Raw genomic sequence first — 12,644 nt, 5'->3', positions numbered from 1 at the left:
TGACTTCTGCGCAAGAAATCTCATTTATCACCTCATCCCAACACCACAGGCTGCATATCCCACTTCTTAGTGGGGCTCCATCTGAATCCCTCCACCCATGCTTCCAGCATGCTCTGGCACTTGGCAGCCTCCTGCTCTTGCAAGAGCTCTCCTGAGAGGAACAGCAGCCCATAGAGCAAGTATTGCCAGCCCCCGGCCCACCACCGTGAGAGAAGAGGAGGAAAATTGCCCACTGTAGAGTGCAAAGAAGAGGATGCTGGAAAACATCAGTAAAAATGGGAGAGGGGAAGAAAGCTAGGATGCTGAGGAATTACAAGCCAAAAGCACAGAAGAACAGCAACAACAATGCTCTGAAGCAATAGTCAAACACAGAGCTCACCGTTGCTGTTTACAGTATGGCACAGGGCAGCAAGTCAGTCAGAGCTACCACAGGACATTACACCCACGACCTCTCTGGAGATCAAACAGCAGCAACAGGTGGGAACCAGCCTCTGCCAAATCACTGTAAGCACTTAATTTTGCCAGCTTTTAATAAGCATGAACTTCACATTTTATGAAAAATACAAAACTATGATACTCTGGATACTCCAAAAGAGACACACACCCCCTGAATTAACAATCCAATTACACCAGATGTCAGAACCTGCACAGCAGCCAGTCACATAAAAACCAACCATGAATCCCCATGAAAAATAAAGAGCACTACAACAACATCCTGAAAGAAGCCCACTGGTGCATTTAACTCACCTCCTGACCAGACTTTGCGGAGTTTTCTGAATGGAGAGATTCAATTTCCCCTTCAATCATTGCAGCTTCTAGGCACTCATGCAGATCTTTAAAGCCATTAACCTGGAGTGGATACTGGCCAAACATTTCTGTGTTTTCAAATTTTTTACCTTCACATAAGAAATTAAATAAGTTAAGGTTTCAGGAACAAACATTTACCTTTTAAAAAAAACCTAACAATCCTAGGTCACCTGACGTAGTCTACTGAACAATACCCACATTTTCTTATCGATCAGTTCAGTTGTATGTATGAAAACAAGTTACCCAAAAAAGTCACTTGAAGGTAATATTGAAAATTGCTGTATTTTCTTCTTCAGCTCATTTTTTATATTGCTTTTGCATCTATTGCTAATAAGCAAAACTAAAAATGACTTGGCACCACAGATGTATGGGAAGTTTTACACATATAAATCAAAATCCTCCTCCTACAAATAGCAGCTCAGTAATACAACTCTACATTGTATCAGCAAAGTCAGTGGAATCACTGGTATGAAACAGCCCTTTGTATAAGTACATTTTGTGAAAATAAACCACAAAAGAGAACATTCATGATTGCTGTCCTGAAAACAAGACCATAATTTGGTAACACTGTATAAAGATGTAAGCTCAAACATGAGCAGAAATAAGGGTGAGAAGTGATTTCAATCTACAATTTCGATTTATTTAATCCTAAAGCCAGTAACAAGTCTTCTTACACCTGACGGTTTCGTTTCTTTAGTTTGGTTTTTACACACGTTCTCATGTTAACTGAGGAGATAAGGGATGAAAGTAGCCTAACGCAAAGGAGCTAGTAATAGCAAGGAATCTGCAGAATAGTTTTGAAATCTGGCAACAAGTCATTAGATAAGCTGTTCCAAGCCGAGGAACAACCTGGAAGCCACTTTAAAGATTATAGCTGCTTCATTCACATGCATCTCAGGAGTCATTCACTCTCAGGATGGGGGACAGAATCACCAATATTAAAAATACTTTTACAACTGCTGGCCTCCTGGAAGTAGAGAATGCTGAAATTCTGCAGATCTACTAACTATATGCAGATAAGATAAAGGGAAGCTTGTTGCACAGTCTCGTCCTCTCTAGTACTCTCTCCAGCACTCCCCTTGAGCAGGTTTCCACTGACTTGTTTTCAACTAACTGTACTTTTAAGAGGGTGAGTTATCCATACCAGTAACTGTGCAAAATAAAATGCAGTAATTGAAATTTTAAATTGTATTAAATGAAGCAGAGAGAGTGAGAGAGACTAGCTCAATAAAATACAGTAACTTGCCTTCTGTATAACATTAGTAAGTGGCAAAAGTGCCCTGATAATAATTTCTTGCAACCATTTTTGCTCAGCAACTCACCCTAACTTCTACTGCGCTTAAGTACATACACTCAGCTCCTGAAAGTTATCAAAACAGTCTTTCTGGACCACTGCAGCTCACTACGTTTACCTTCGGTCTCATATTCTCAGGACAAACCTTTTGTCACACATTGAACACGTGTTCTCCAAGTGTAGCTCCGCAGAAGTAGCCAAAATGCTACGGCTGCATAACTCACCTGTGTACTTAGACAAGCACCAAACAGACACGAGCACAGAAGTCTAAGTACATTCTGGTGCATACCTTCAAGTACACCTACTGCTAGAAATCGTCCATAAAATAACTCCACCATTGGGTTCTTTGGTTTCTCTCCATCCCTGAAAACAGAAAGCGTGTCAGTGGAAAAAATCAAACACAAAGCTATGAACTTTTTATAAAACTATGAGTAGAATATTCTGAATTCATTATGGAAATGCAGCCTATTTTACTCAGTTACTGTTCATTAAGTTTTATACTCTCCTCTAATGACAATAGCAATGATTCACATATTTGCAATGATAAGTATATTGTGAAAATTAAGCGTTAGAAGTGCTTCATTTAGGAAAATTTATGTAAATCAGATTCAATTCGTGAGTGCCTAAATTGTACAAAACCCTTGTAAAAACTATTACCTGCAACATTCTAGAAACAATTATCTATTCAAAAAACAGTTTACAGATATTCACTTATACAAACAATAAGTATTTACTTCTGAGAATAGAAGTATATTGAACATTTTGATGAGCAAAAGAAAACCAAACAACCAAAAATCCACTTCTCACTATATGGTTGAAAAAGATACAGCCAAGTTGGATACAGAGCTAGAAACAAAAAAAATAATCTTACCTCTCTTCTTCAGCTTTAATTTGGAAGGCATCTTCTAGCCAATCTAATAATTTGTGTGTAAATTCACTAACATCTTGCTGTTGACAAACATAAAATAATCAGTATATGTTCACATATATAACAGAACACAATGAAGCGTCACCTTACAAGATCAGTATAGCAGTATTCCCCCCAAAAGAGCTCCAAAATCACACTACGTCTATGACTATGCCATGATTGGGGTTTTTTTGGGTGGCTCTTAGAGCACACTAAGGCTCTGATGTTCCTCAGCCATTACACTGTCCTGTGATCCTTTTTACTGGGGCTCAGCTTTCACACCATGCTAGTCCAAAGGCATCTTATGAATCCCATTGTTCAAACCCTTTGGTATCTAACGAGTGGTGACTAATATTACTTTCATCAAGCACTAAATTCAGCATGCTGTTGTAATTAAACACCTTAGGCACATAACCTCATGTGGGAAAAATAAAGCATCTGAAGAAACAAAGTGGTTCTCAGAAAAGCAAAATATACCATGATTTAGGCAAGAATCTTGAAATATGAAAATTAGGACCCTCCAAATCAGTATGTACACAGACTAATAGTATACTATGACTGTACCAGCCCTGGATGCACTGTTAGGTCAGAGGAATAAAGCTCTTTCAAAAACCACAGACTTAGAAGCTAAACTAAACCCTAAAAGCAAGAATGTTGAACTATTAGTTAGTTTCTAAAATAATAGGAAGAAAGTATAGACATGCTGTCTGGGATTATTTTTATTACTTTTATTATTTTAATTTTTTTAATAAAAGCAGATAGAGATCACATAATACGAGAGAAAAAACCTCAAAGACTGTGACAATTAGAAGTTTATTTTCTGTGAACATCTCAAATTTTTGTTGTCCATTTTAAGTATTTCTATTGCCAGATGACCATATGAAAACATGCTTAAGCTTGAATAAAAATACATAGAAATTACCTGTTGGGAATCATTTGATTTAAAAGCATCTTTAAGGATTTCAACCGCTCTTGATGGGTCAACATATTTTCTCTTCGAACCAACTAGAAGTGCAAACAGGTACCTCAATTCACGCATGAAAGGCAAATTCCTATGTTCCTGTATTTGAAGAAGAATAAAAAAAATATTTAACGAAGTGGTAACAAAAAAAAAATCTACTTTACAGAAGTGTTACCTAATGAACTAAGCATACATCCAGCCAATCAACATAATAATTTATAAGCTTACTTGTAGTACTACAAGGTAGTGTTGCATGCCTTTTACTTGTCAGTTTTACAAAATAACGAAGTTGTCTGGGATGAAAATTACATTTCAGAAACTGAAAGCTCCCTGAAACCACACCTAGATGTGGGTGTTTGACTTGAAATGGAGATGAATGGACAAGTGGACAAGCTAAATTGCATTTAAGACAGAACTGTTCCAGAGACTTACAAAGCCTGAAGTAATATACTGCAACAATATGCACTGACTTTATTGAACTTAGTATTCCCCTATAACTCTAGCAGAATTTCTTGTGAGCCTACACACTGCCTAGTACCTTTATAAGCTTATTTTTTACTGAAGAGTAAATTTATAAGGTGTAAACAAATATTTTTTTTTTTTTTATAGAAGTAAAAGAGCTATCTTGCTCTGCTTTCTACCTATTTTTTTTTTTTAAGTATAGTTCATGGGGAACACTGAGCTCTTTTTCAGGTTTCCAGGACAGAAGCAGAAGAAATACTTTCTGCCTGTATAATGAAAAGCAAGTTAAGTGAAACACTAATCTGTCGCACCATAGACTAAACCACAGGTTACAAATGTTGTGGAGATTGGATATCACTCATACTCCTGAGTAAATAGTTGACAAATACTTGTGAAATTAGTAATATCCACTTGTATTTAGAACCAAGTATCATTCAAAGGTTAGCACAGATGTCAGATGCTGGTCAAACTTGAATTACTTGATGACACACTATTTCACATGCTCAAACACACTATTTCACACGCTTATCTAGTCACTCCTAAGTCAATCCAGTATGCATAAAGCTTTTTGTACATAAAGTCTGGTTTATTTCATCTTTAAAAACTGTGTGTGGTGAATTGGAACATGTTCTGCATAATACCTAAAAAAAATACTTCTAGTCACATAAATTCCCAAGTTTTACTTGCTCCTATAGTTCATTTTGCAAAACACCTGCCAATTATAAGCAATGTTCAAATGCCACCCCAATTCAGCATTAAATGATAATTTAAGAATATGATCAGTCCCCCATTTACTTATTTAAAGCACCTTATAACAACAAAACAGGGAAACAAATTATGAATGTTTTTTTCTTCTTACTATTTTCCTAAAGTGATCTATTAAAAATGAAAAGAATTTCAAGTTTTAGACAAAGATATATTTTATTAAGATGCTTCGATATCAGTGATAACTCATATGCATAATATAGATAATCAACCACAGAATACTCTAGATCTCACCTTCCTTTTGTTAAATCCGAAATACATAGGCAGTGAGTATCACTTACCCAAATTTACACGACTATTTTGGCTGAGTTTTAAGCATACTCGTAGCTTTAGGTCAAACAACTGGCTACTGATGTCATAGGATTACTCAGAAGAAATATCTTTGTAAAGCCTAGAAAAAGTTCCCTAAAACTAGAAAAATCCTTGTTGCTTTTTTGAGAAAGCTCTATTTAATGCATTAGTCATGTTCCTTGACCAGATTATGTTGGCACTACCACAACAAACAGTGATTCTGACTAAACAAAGCCTAAAATCTTCAAAAGGACATGAGCCAGTCCCCAAGACAAGGTATACAGTTCCACAAAGGGCTCACACTTTAAAACAGAAGAACTAATAAAGTAATCACAACACAGCATACAGCTCTCAATTTTAAAGCATACTGTAGGTGCAACAACACAAAAAGAGATTAAAATCAATTTTGAAATAAAAATTGTATGAAAAGTCCATCATCTAAAACGTTCTCTACTTGACGACCTATCCTGCCTGCATAAGTAGTTTTTTTTAATACACTGATTTTGGAACAATTTATGATTAAGAAATTCTTCTAAAGCAATCTACATGTTTAATGCACAGCAAACATTCATTATATTCAATCAGAGTATGCCAGGATACTGGCATAATGGTAGTGTTGAAACAGAGGGGAGGACATGCTAACCTGTAGCACAGCAGCACACTTCCTCTGATAATAAAACGTTTCCTGAAGATATCATCAAGGCCAAACGTTTAACTGGCCTCACTGCGTACAGCAAAAAAAGATCTGTTCATATGACAGCAAGAGGTAAGAGAACTGGGAGAGAGAAGAGGCTGCAGTAACCACAGAGAAATGTATTTGTTCTACAGAAGGAAGCTGAGGAACACACCAAGGAAGAACAACAAATTTCAAATGAGAAAGAACAAAACCACATTAGAGATTTTAAGTGTTCGTCCAATTTTAAAATCCAGAAAAACAAAGTTCAATTAGCTGGGGCAAACAGGACGGGTTTGTTGTTTAGTTTTCATTTCGGGTTTTTTTTTAAGTTCATACCAACGACTTCTGGATGAAGAATTTTACATTGCAAATTATTAATAGCATTTGGATTCAATAGATAAATAGGAAAGAACAAAAACACCCCACTATGTAATACTGCCCAAAGTACAACCACATGCTTTAATTCTAAATGAAGAGATTGTCGTGAGGCTAGCATTGAACTCTACTTTCCAACAACTGGAAGAACAACAGGATGTAAACCAAAGTCTAGAAAATCTGGGATTATTAAAACTTGGTCTTTATTAGCAAGGAAACTCGATTCTAGGGAATGTCAGTCACATACAGTACTTAATACTAGATTATAAAACCAAAAAACAAAACTAAGTTGAGATAGTTTTAAAACAAGAGTAAGCAGATGGAAGTAAATTCCAGGGCTTCTGTCAACTAGTATCTTATATTACAACTTTAAATTGACTTGCCTCTACTTGCCTTCACCTTACAAAGAAATAAAAGCGCTATATTTGGGGGCATGCATGCTTATTTCTTCTATTTGTCTAAGTTACAACTAGTGAAGCAATCTCTTTTCCTAAATTCTCCCCAGAACATATTTCAACACTAAGACAATCCTTTTTCAGCGATAGATAGGACAGATGATATTTCTTTCTGGAATTTAAGCTAACAAAGGAGAGGATACAAACTACTGCCAGAGACTACTAGCAGTCTTGCAGAAAGCAAGGCTTCTGCACAAATCCATATACTTGCCTGCTATCACACCATTTCACACAGCCCTAATATTGTCTGTCATGGTCAGTATTTCTAAGAAATAGCACTTTGGAACTGATAAAGGCATTTGGCTCTTAGTGTCAATGCTTTGGCAAGACATTTTTCAACGACAATAGCTTGTTATTATCTATTTCTTATCACCTCTTAGATGCCAACTGCTTTTTACACCCTGAAAAATTAAGGTAAAGAACTGTGAGTACTGGAGGATATTACTAAAAAAAAAATTATGAGATGAATAATGAAATATCAGGCAGAAAGTCGATCTAAAAATCAAGAAATAAACATTTTAGTACAACTCTGGTAAAACATGACTTTATCCTGTCTTTCTTACTAAAATACACTGTCCTGTCACTCTCTTGCGACATGTTCCCAATATTACCCATGTTGTATTTGCACACCATCTCATGATCTAATGCAAATGTCTTTTCCTAAAAAAAAAAAAAAAAAAGAAACCAAAACCAAAAAACCCACAAAAACAAAACAACCCCCAACAAGTGACAATTTGCTCTTTGAACAAGGGTGGGGGGTGTGGAGGGCAGGGGAGAAATTACACAGTTCAGACTGAATGGTTTAGAAAATGGACGCTATCTTCTTTATGTCTGTTTTCTTTTGCTTTTTTAGTTGCAGCTCTTTTGCTAGTGAGCATACCAGTCAAGCCTGAAGTGCCAAACAACTAAGAACAGGCCAAGAACACACACCCTTTCTAAAACCAAAAAGAAAGGGGCGTTATGGATACGCAAAAATTCACTGCTCTGTAAGCCATTGCTAAAAATCAGGGTATAAAGCGCCTTCACGCTTCACACAGCCACTTCCTCTTCCCATTTCTTGCTTTCTATTTTTTAACATAGTAACTAAGGTACGCCCATCTATGTCTCCTCAGAAGGCCTCTGTGAAGGAGTAAAAATTGGTCCGTTTTTTCCCTGTCCATGACCATTTCCCCTCATTAGTCTGAGGTCACAAGAAACCAGAGCCAAGGACCCCCTCCCCAATCCTATCTGAATACTAGAATAAGCATGGGAAAATTTATGACAATCAGCTCAGAAGCAGACCAGAAGATACAAGTTAATAACCAAAAGCTTAATCTCAGATCACAAGTTACAAGAAGTTAACAACCCTGAAAAAACAATGAAGTAAGCCAGGCCAACACCAACAACGCTGCTGGTAAAGCTACACAAACCAAAACCATGCAGGTAACGAGAAAGCATGCCCATAGCTGCACAGTGCGAGGGGTCTAGAATAAAATATGTTTGTTAACATAAGCTCCATTCACATTAGAAATGCTCAGCCACAAGCAGCAGCGCTGCTACAGCTGTATCAGCAAAGCCCTGCCACTGAACCTGGACTAAGCAGCAGTACGGCGAGCAAACTGCCTCTCTCAACGCTCTCCCTGTTACTCTACTGTGAAGCTAATGTATTTTCTGTAAGATCCGTAAGAGAAAGCGCAGAGAAATGTTAACTGGCACCTATAAAATCCGTGCTAATTTGAGCTAGAGAACAGTGCAAAATTCAATGGCAAGGGAGAAATGCCCTTAGGAGCCACTAGGGGAAGTTAGCTTCTAATTTTACCTTTTGGTTTCGGGGCAAGTCTTGAGCATTTGCAGGAGGATTGAAATTCAAAACTAGTCTTCGAAACTCCAGTAGGTTAAATAATGACTGAAAAGGGAAAAAAAAAAAATTAAAAAAACCATTTAAGCACATCTGTAAGCAATACAAAATTCTTCCAAAAGTACTTTAATGAACGAAATGAAATGTCAAACATACGAAATGCTAAAGTTTCATTTCAGAAGCTGTATTATTTCACTCAACTTTGCTAAACATATTTTAAAGAGAAGACAATAATTTTTGCTGGGAAAACAGCATAATAAAAACTTCTTTACAGTTAATCACATAAATGGAACAATAGTTTTAGATGATAGGTAAACTACTTTTTACAATAAGAATTTTATGAATTGTGTAACTGTCAGCCCCTCCATCATCTACCTCCTCAGTGCAGAGAGAATACATTTTTGTATATGCAACTTAAATCTACTTTCAATTATCCATACTTTTTGCATTCGGGCCACTCCTCCCATTATTACAGGATCTGAATACTGTACATTCGAGTAAGGAAACTGGGTCATGCATCTTTGCAGGTAAATAACTGGTACCATGCACATTTTATGGACAATAAGACATGGTAACAGGTAGCTACAGGCACACTCACTAAGAACCCCACAATGTAACACAGAGCCCAGAGCCAAGAGAGTTATAAAGAACAAGACGACTCCAGATTGCAAAAATAAAAGTCTAAAGCAGTGGCTGAGAAGTGAAGACCTCAGCACTTGCTTAACGGCTGCGTACACGCAGAAAGCACTTTAGTTAAAGTTCCGTTCATTACCACAGACTAGCATTTTGATGAAGAAGGGGTAGCAGAAGAGGTCTGAAGTATTTTAAACATGCTCATCAGAGAAGCACAGGAAAGATTTGCCCTCCTATTCAACCCTTTGGTTTTTACACTCTATAATTAACAACTTTTTCTTTTTCTTGATCACATTGCTATTTATTTTGGAAAGGCAGAGCTTGCCTACCACACCAATAGACTTTGATCCACAACTTGTCCCTCACAGTAAAGACCTAAGTCACAGACCACAGCGGATTTCAACCCCACAGTGCCAAGAAAGTAACAGAAATTGTGAAGAGGCACTGCATTTATTCTAATAATTTACAACATGTTGGAAGGAAAAAAAAAAAGATGAGTTCGTGAAAAGTTGCTGCATTCCTGACTCTCCTTGTAAAAGAGCCTGTACTGAGTCTAACCTCTTCCCTCACCCCAGAGTATACAGCCTCTCCAGCAAAATGAAAAGGCTAAAGGTTTCTTTCCTAACATTTTTAAATGAAAAAAAATTAATACAAAAAAATTCAAAAACACCAACCCAAAGAGACCTTCCTGATCTTACTAAATCAACACAGAAAGTTAAGTAGGCAAGCTTCCCCCCCCATTCTGTTTTACTGTTCAAAAATACAGCTTCCCCTCTCATCCATCCTTGCAGAGAAGAGAGATTAGAACAGAGAGTCCTTTGTTTACTTACTCAAAGCATAGAAAATGTTAATATTTAATTCAAGTGTCATTCTAGAAGTTGATACTAATTGAAGTTATGTCTCATGATGTAATAGCATTCCACTGGTGGGCTCTTCATCAAGCAAAACATAGCAATGTCTTATGTAAAAAATAAACCAGCTGCTGAAATACAATGTCCAAAGACTGACTTCTCTCCATGACTAATCCAAGTGCCATCAGAGCGCCAAGCAGCTGAGCTGGCCGATTTCATAATACACACACGAATTAAGTACAGAAAACTGTATGAAAGTTTAGAATTTTTCCCTGGCATTCAATCCACAAGTGTTTCACAAAAACTGTATTTCTTTAATCCAGAGCTTTAAACTGTGCACATGTAACTCCATGCTTGACTAAGCTGAACAAACCTATTTCTGCAAGCTGGTGTGTATAATTAAAAAGCATTGTCTGACATGTTCTTTTCTTCTTTGTCTTTGTTCTACTTAAAATTCCTTATGTAAGATATTTAGTTATTAAACTTCTCTCTAAAACCGCTTATTACACTGTGCACGGTTGTACGGAGATGCAGCAGAACGCTCGCAGTTAATCAACCACCGACACCACTAATACTAGTAGGATAGCGTCACATTGTAGCTCTTCTATACTGAGCTAAAGCAACTTCAGGAAACTTCTATCTTCACATAAAAAAAAAAAAAAGAAGATAATTTCCGAGTGTAAGCGTAAACAAGAATATGGTAAGTGTGCCTAAGATTTTTATGCCTAAAGTACCTCAAGGAGGAGCCTACAGTTCTTCCTGAGGTGAGGAGATACAAACGAGCCCACCCAAGCCCTCACTGCAGCAGAGGCCTCCCATGGCCAACCACCCCAGTGCTTCAGAAAGGGGCTAGGCAAAATAATTCCCAGTTTTCTGAGCTGTTGACCAGGCTTCCTACACCCAGGGTAGGCGATGCCACGGAACAGAAGTTCCTCTTCTGCAGGCACCGAGGGAGGCACAGCAGAGACTGTCCCTGGCCCGAGTGCCACCCGCGGGACCCAGGCCAAAGCGCCGGCTTTCCAAACACATCGCATGGGGCAGCACTTCGTCTCTCACCCACTTGGCTTCAGCCACAGACAGGTATCAGGAGTCCCACTGCAATTAAACAGGCTGCATCTAAAAGGTGGATGCTTCATATCTACTGGCCGTGATCAAATATGTTTAAAATGCACAAATTATGGAAGATTTATGCATCCAAGAAAAAGTCTCTAAAAGGTGGTGGTGGGTTTCCAGTGTATTTAAACCTATTTAAAAGCTGTCATCTGGAAACTTGACCAGGCTAAATTATACCAACTCAAATTATCATGATATTTTCAGAATATCTGCCTCCTGTTCTACCAGTTTGGGGTCTGAACAAGAGATGAAAAGAAAATGAGAATAAACAACAACAACAAAAATCCAGTGTCAATTTAGGGCATTCAGACTAACCGGGCTGAGTGACAACAGACATACTGTGGCTTTCCCGGGCTATAGGGGGTGATGATGTAGGTGTATTTTCTGTCGTGCCAGAGAGATAGGTAGAGTGGTAGCTTCAAGACTACAAGATACGAAAAATATTCACTTTTCTGAGTAATGTCTTCCCACACCATATAGAGCCCAAACGCAATTACAGAATATAAGCTGCCTTGGTTTTACCTAAACCACCCTGCTTATCCCTTTTCCCCCCTGAATGTCTAGGATTATCAAACATAAGGACCTTGGCAGAATTTAGGTTGCCTGAGTAAAGGATTAATTCTTAACGTTCAAGAACTGTGATGCTGCGTTAACGCTGCAAGAATATAAATGAGTCAGCATATTAAATCCATAAAAGCTTGGCATGCAACACAGATCATTAAAAGCCACCAGCGGAGTCCTAAAATAGTAAAGTTACCAACATAACAAAACTTGGAGAGTAGTAAAAACAGTACTTCTGCATCTAGGTAAAAGATAACATTATCAAGCCACTGCACAGAGCTTTAGATAGGCTCTCTCTGATGGATTCTTGCAAGTTCTGTAAGCACAGGACACTAAAAACAGCTGTTTCACTAATGGATGTATGAAAACCTTTTGTTTTCTTTGACTAGCAGTTTTGTATTTGTTTCCACTCCTGAGGAAAAAAGGCAAAAACTTTTGCACAAGGACTGGGGAATTTTTCAGTATTGATCACCTTTATACAAGTTTACACGAAAACCCTAATTTCATCATACTATGAACACAGCCATCTTCCCATTCAATTTTTAAAGATTAAGCTTGGAAAGAAGGAAGGAAGGACAGACTTCCAAATTGATCTGTGAAACTAATATTAAAGCAATTCAGGCTACTAGTTCTAAACCAGTCAGCAAGGTGTCAAA

At 37.6% G+C, this 12,644-nt stretch overlaps 1 protein-coding gene across 5 annotated transcripts in view; it reads right to left on the bottom strand.

Annotated features, from left to right (window-relative positions):
- Positions 1–12,644, bottom strand: part of USP25 (ubiquitin specific peptidase 25) — a 96,916-nt gene that overhangs the window by 33,254 nt on the left and 51,018 nt on the right. For all 5 annotated transcript variants that reach the window (XM_074599739.1, XM_074599749.1, XM_074599759.1 and 2 more), the window contains 5 exons: positions 8,792–8,878; positions 3,931–4,068; positions 2,973–3,049; positions 2,391–2,464; positions 748–896 (listed from right to left, as the gene is read on the bottom strand). In XM_074599739.1, coding sequence (XP_074455840.1) covers positions 748–896; positions 2,391–2,464; positions 2,973–3,049; positions 3,931–4,068; positions 8,792–8,878 — 525 coding nt within the window. The remainder of the gene's footprint in view (positions 1–747; positions 897–2,390; positions 2,465–2,972; positions 3,050–3,930; positions 4,069–8,791; positions 8,879–12,644) is intronic.

This window comes from Larus michahellis, chromosome 1 (genome assembly GCF_964199755.1).
Source record: "Larus michahellis chromosome 1, bLarMic1.1, whole genome shotgun sequence".
NCBI classification, from domain to species: Eukaryota; Metazoa; Chordata; class Aves; order Charadriiformes; family Laridae; genus Larus; species Larus michahellis.
Note: the sequence above shows the minus strand (reverse complement) of the source record. Positions and strands in the feature narration are given on the sequence as shown.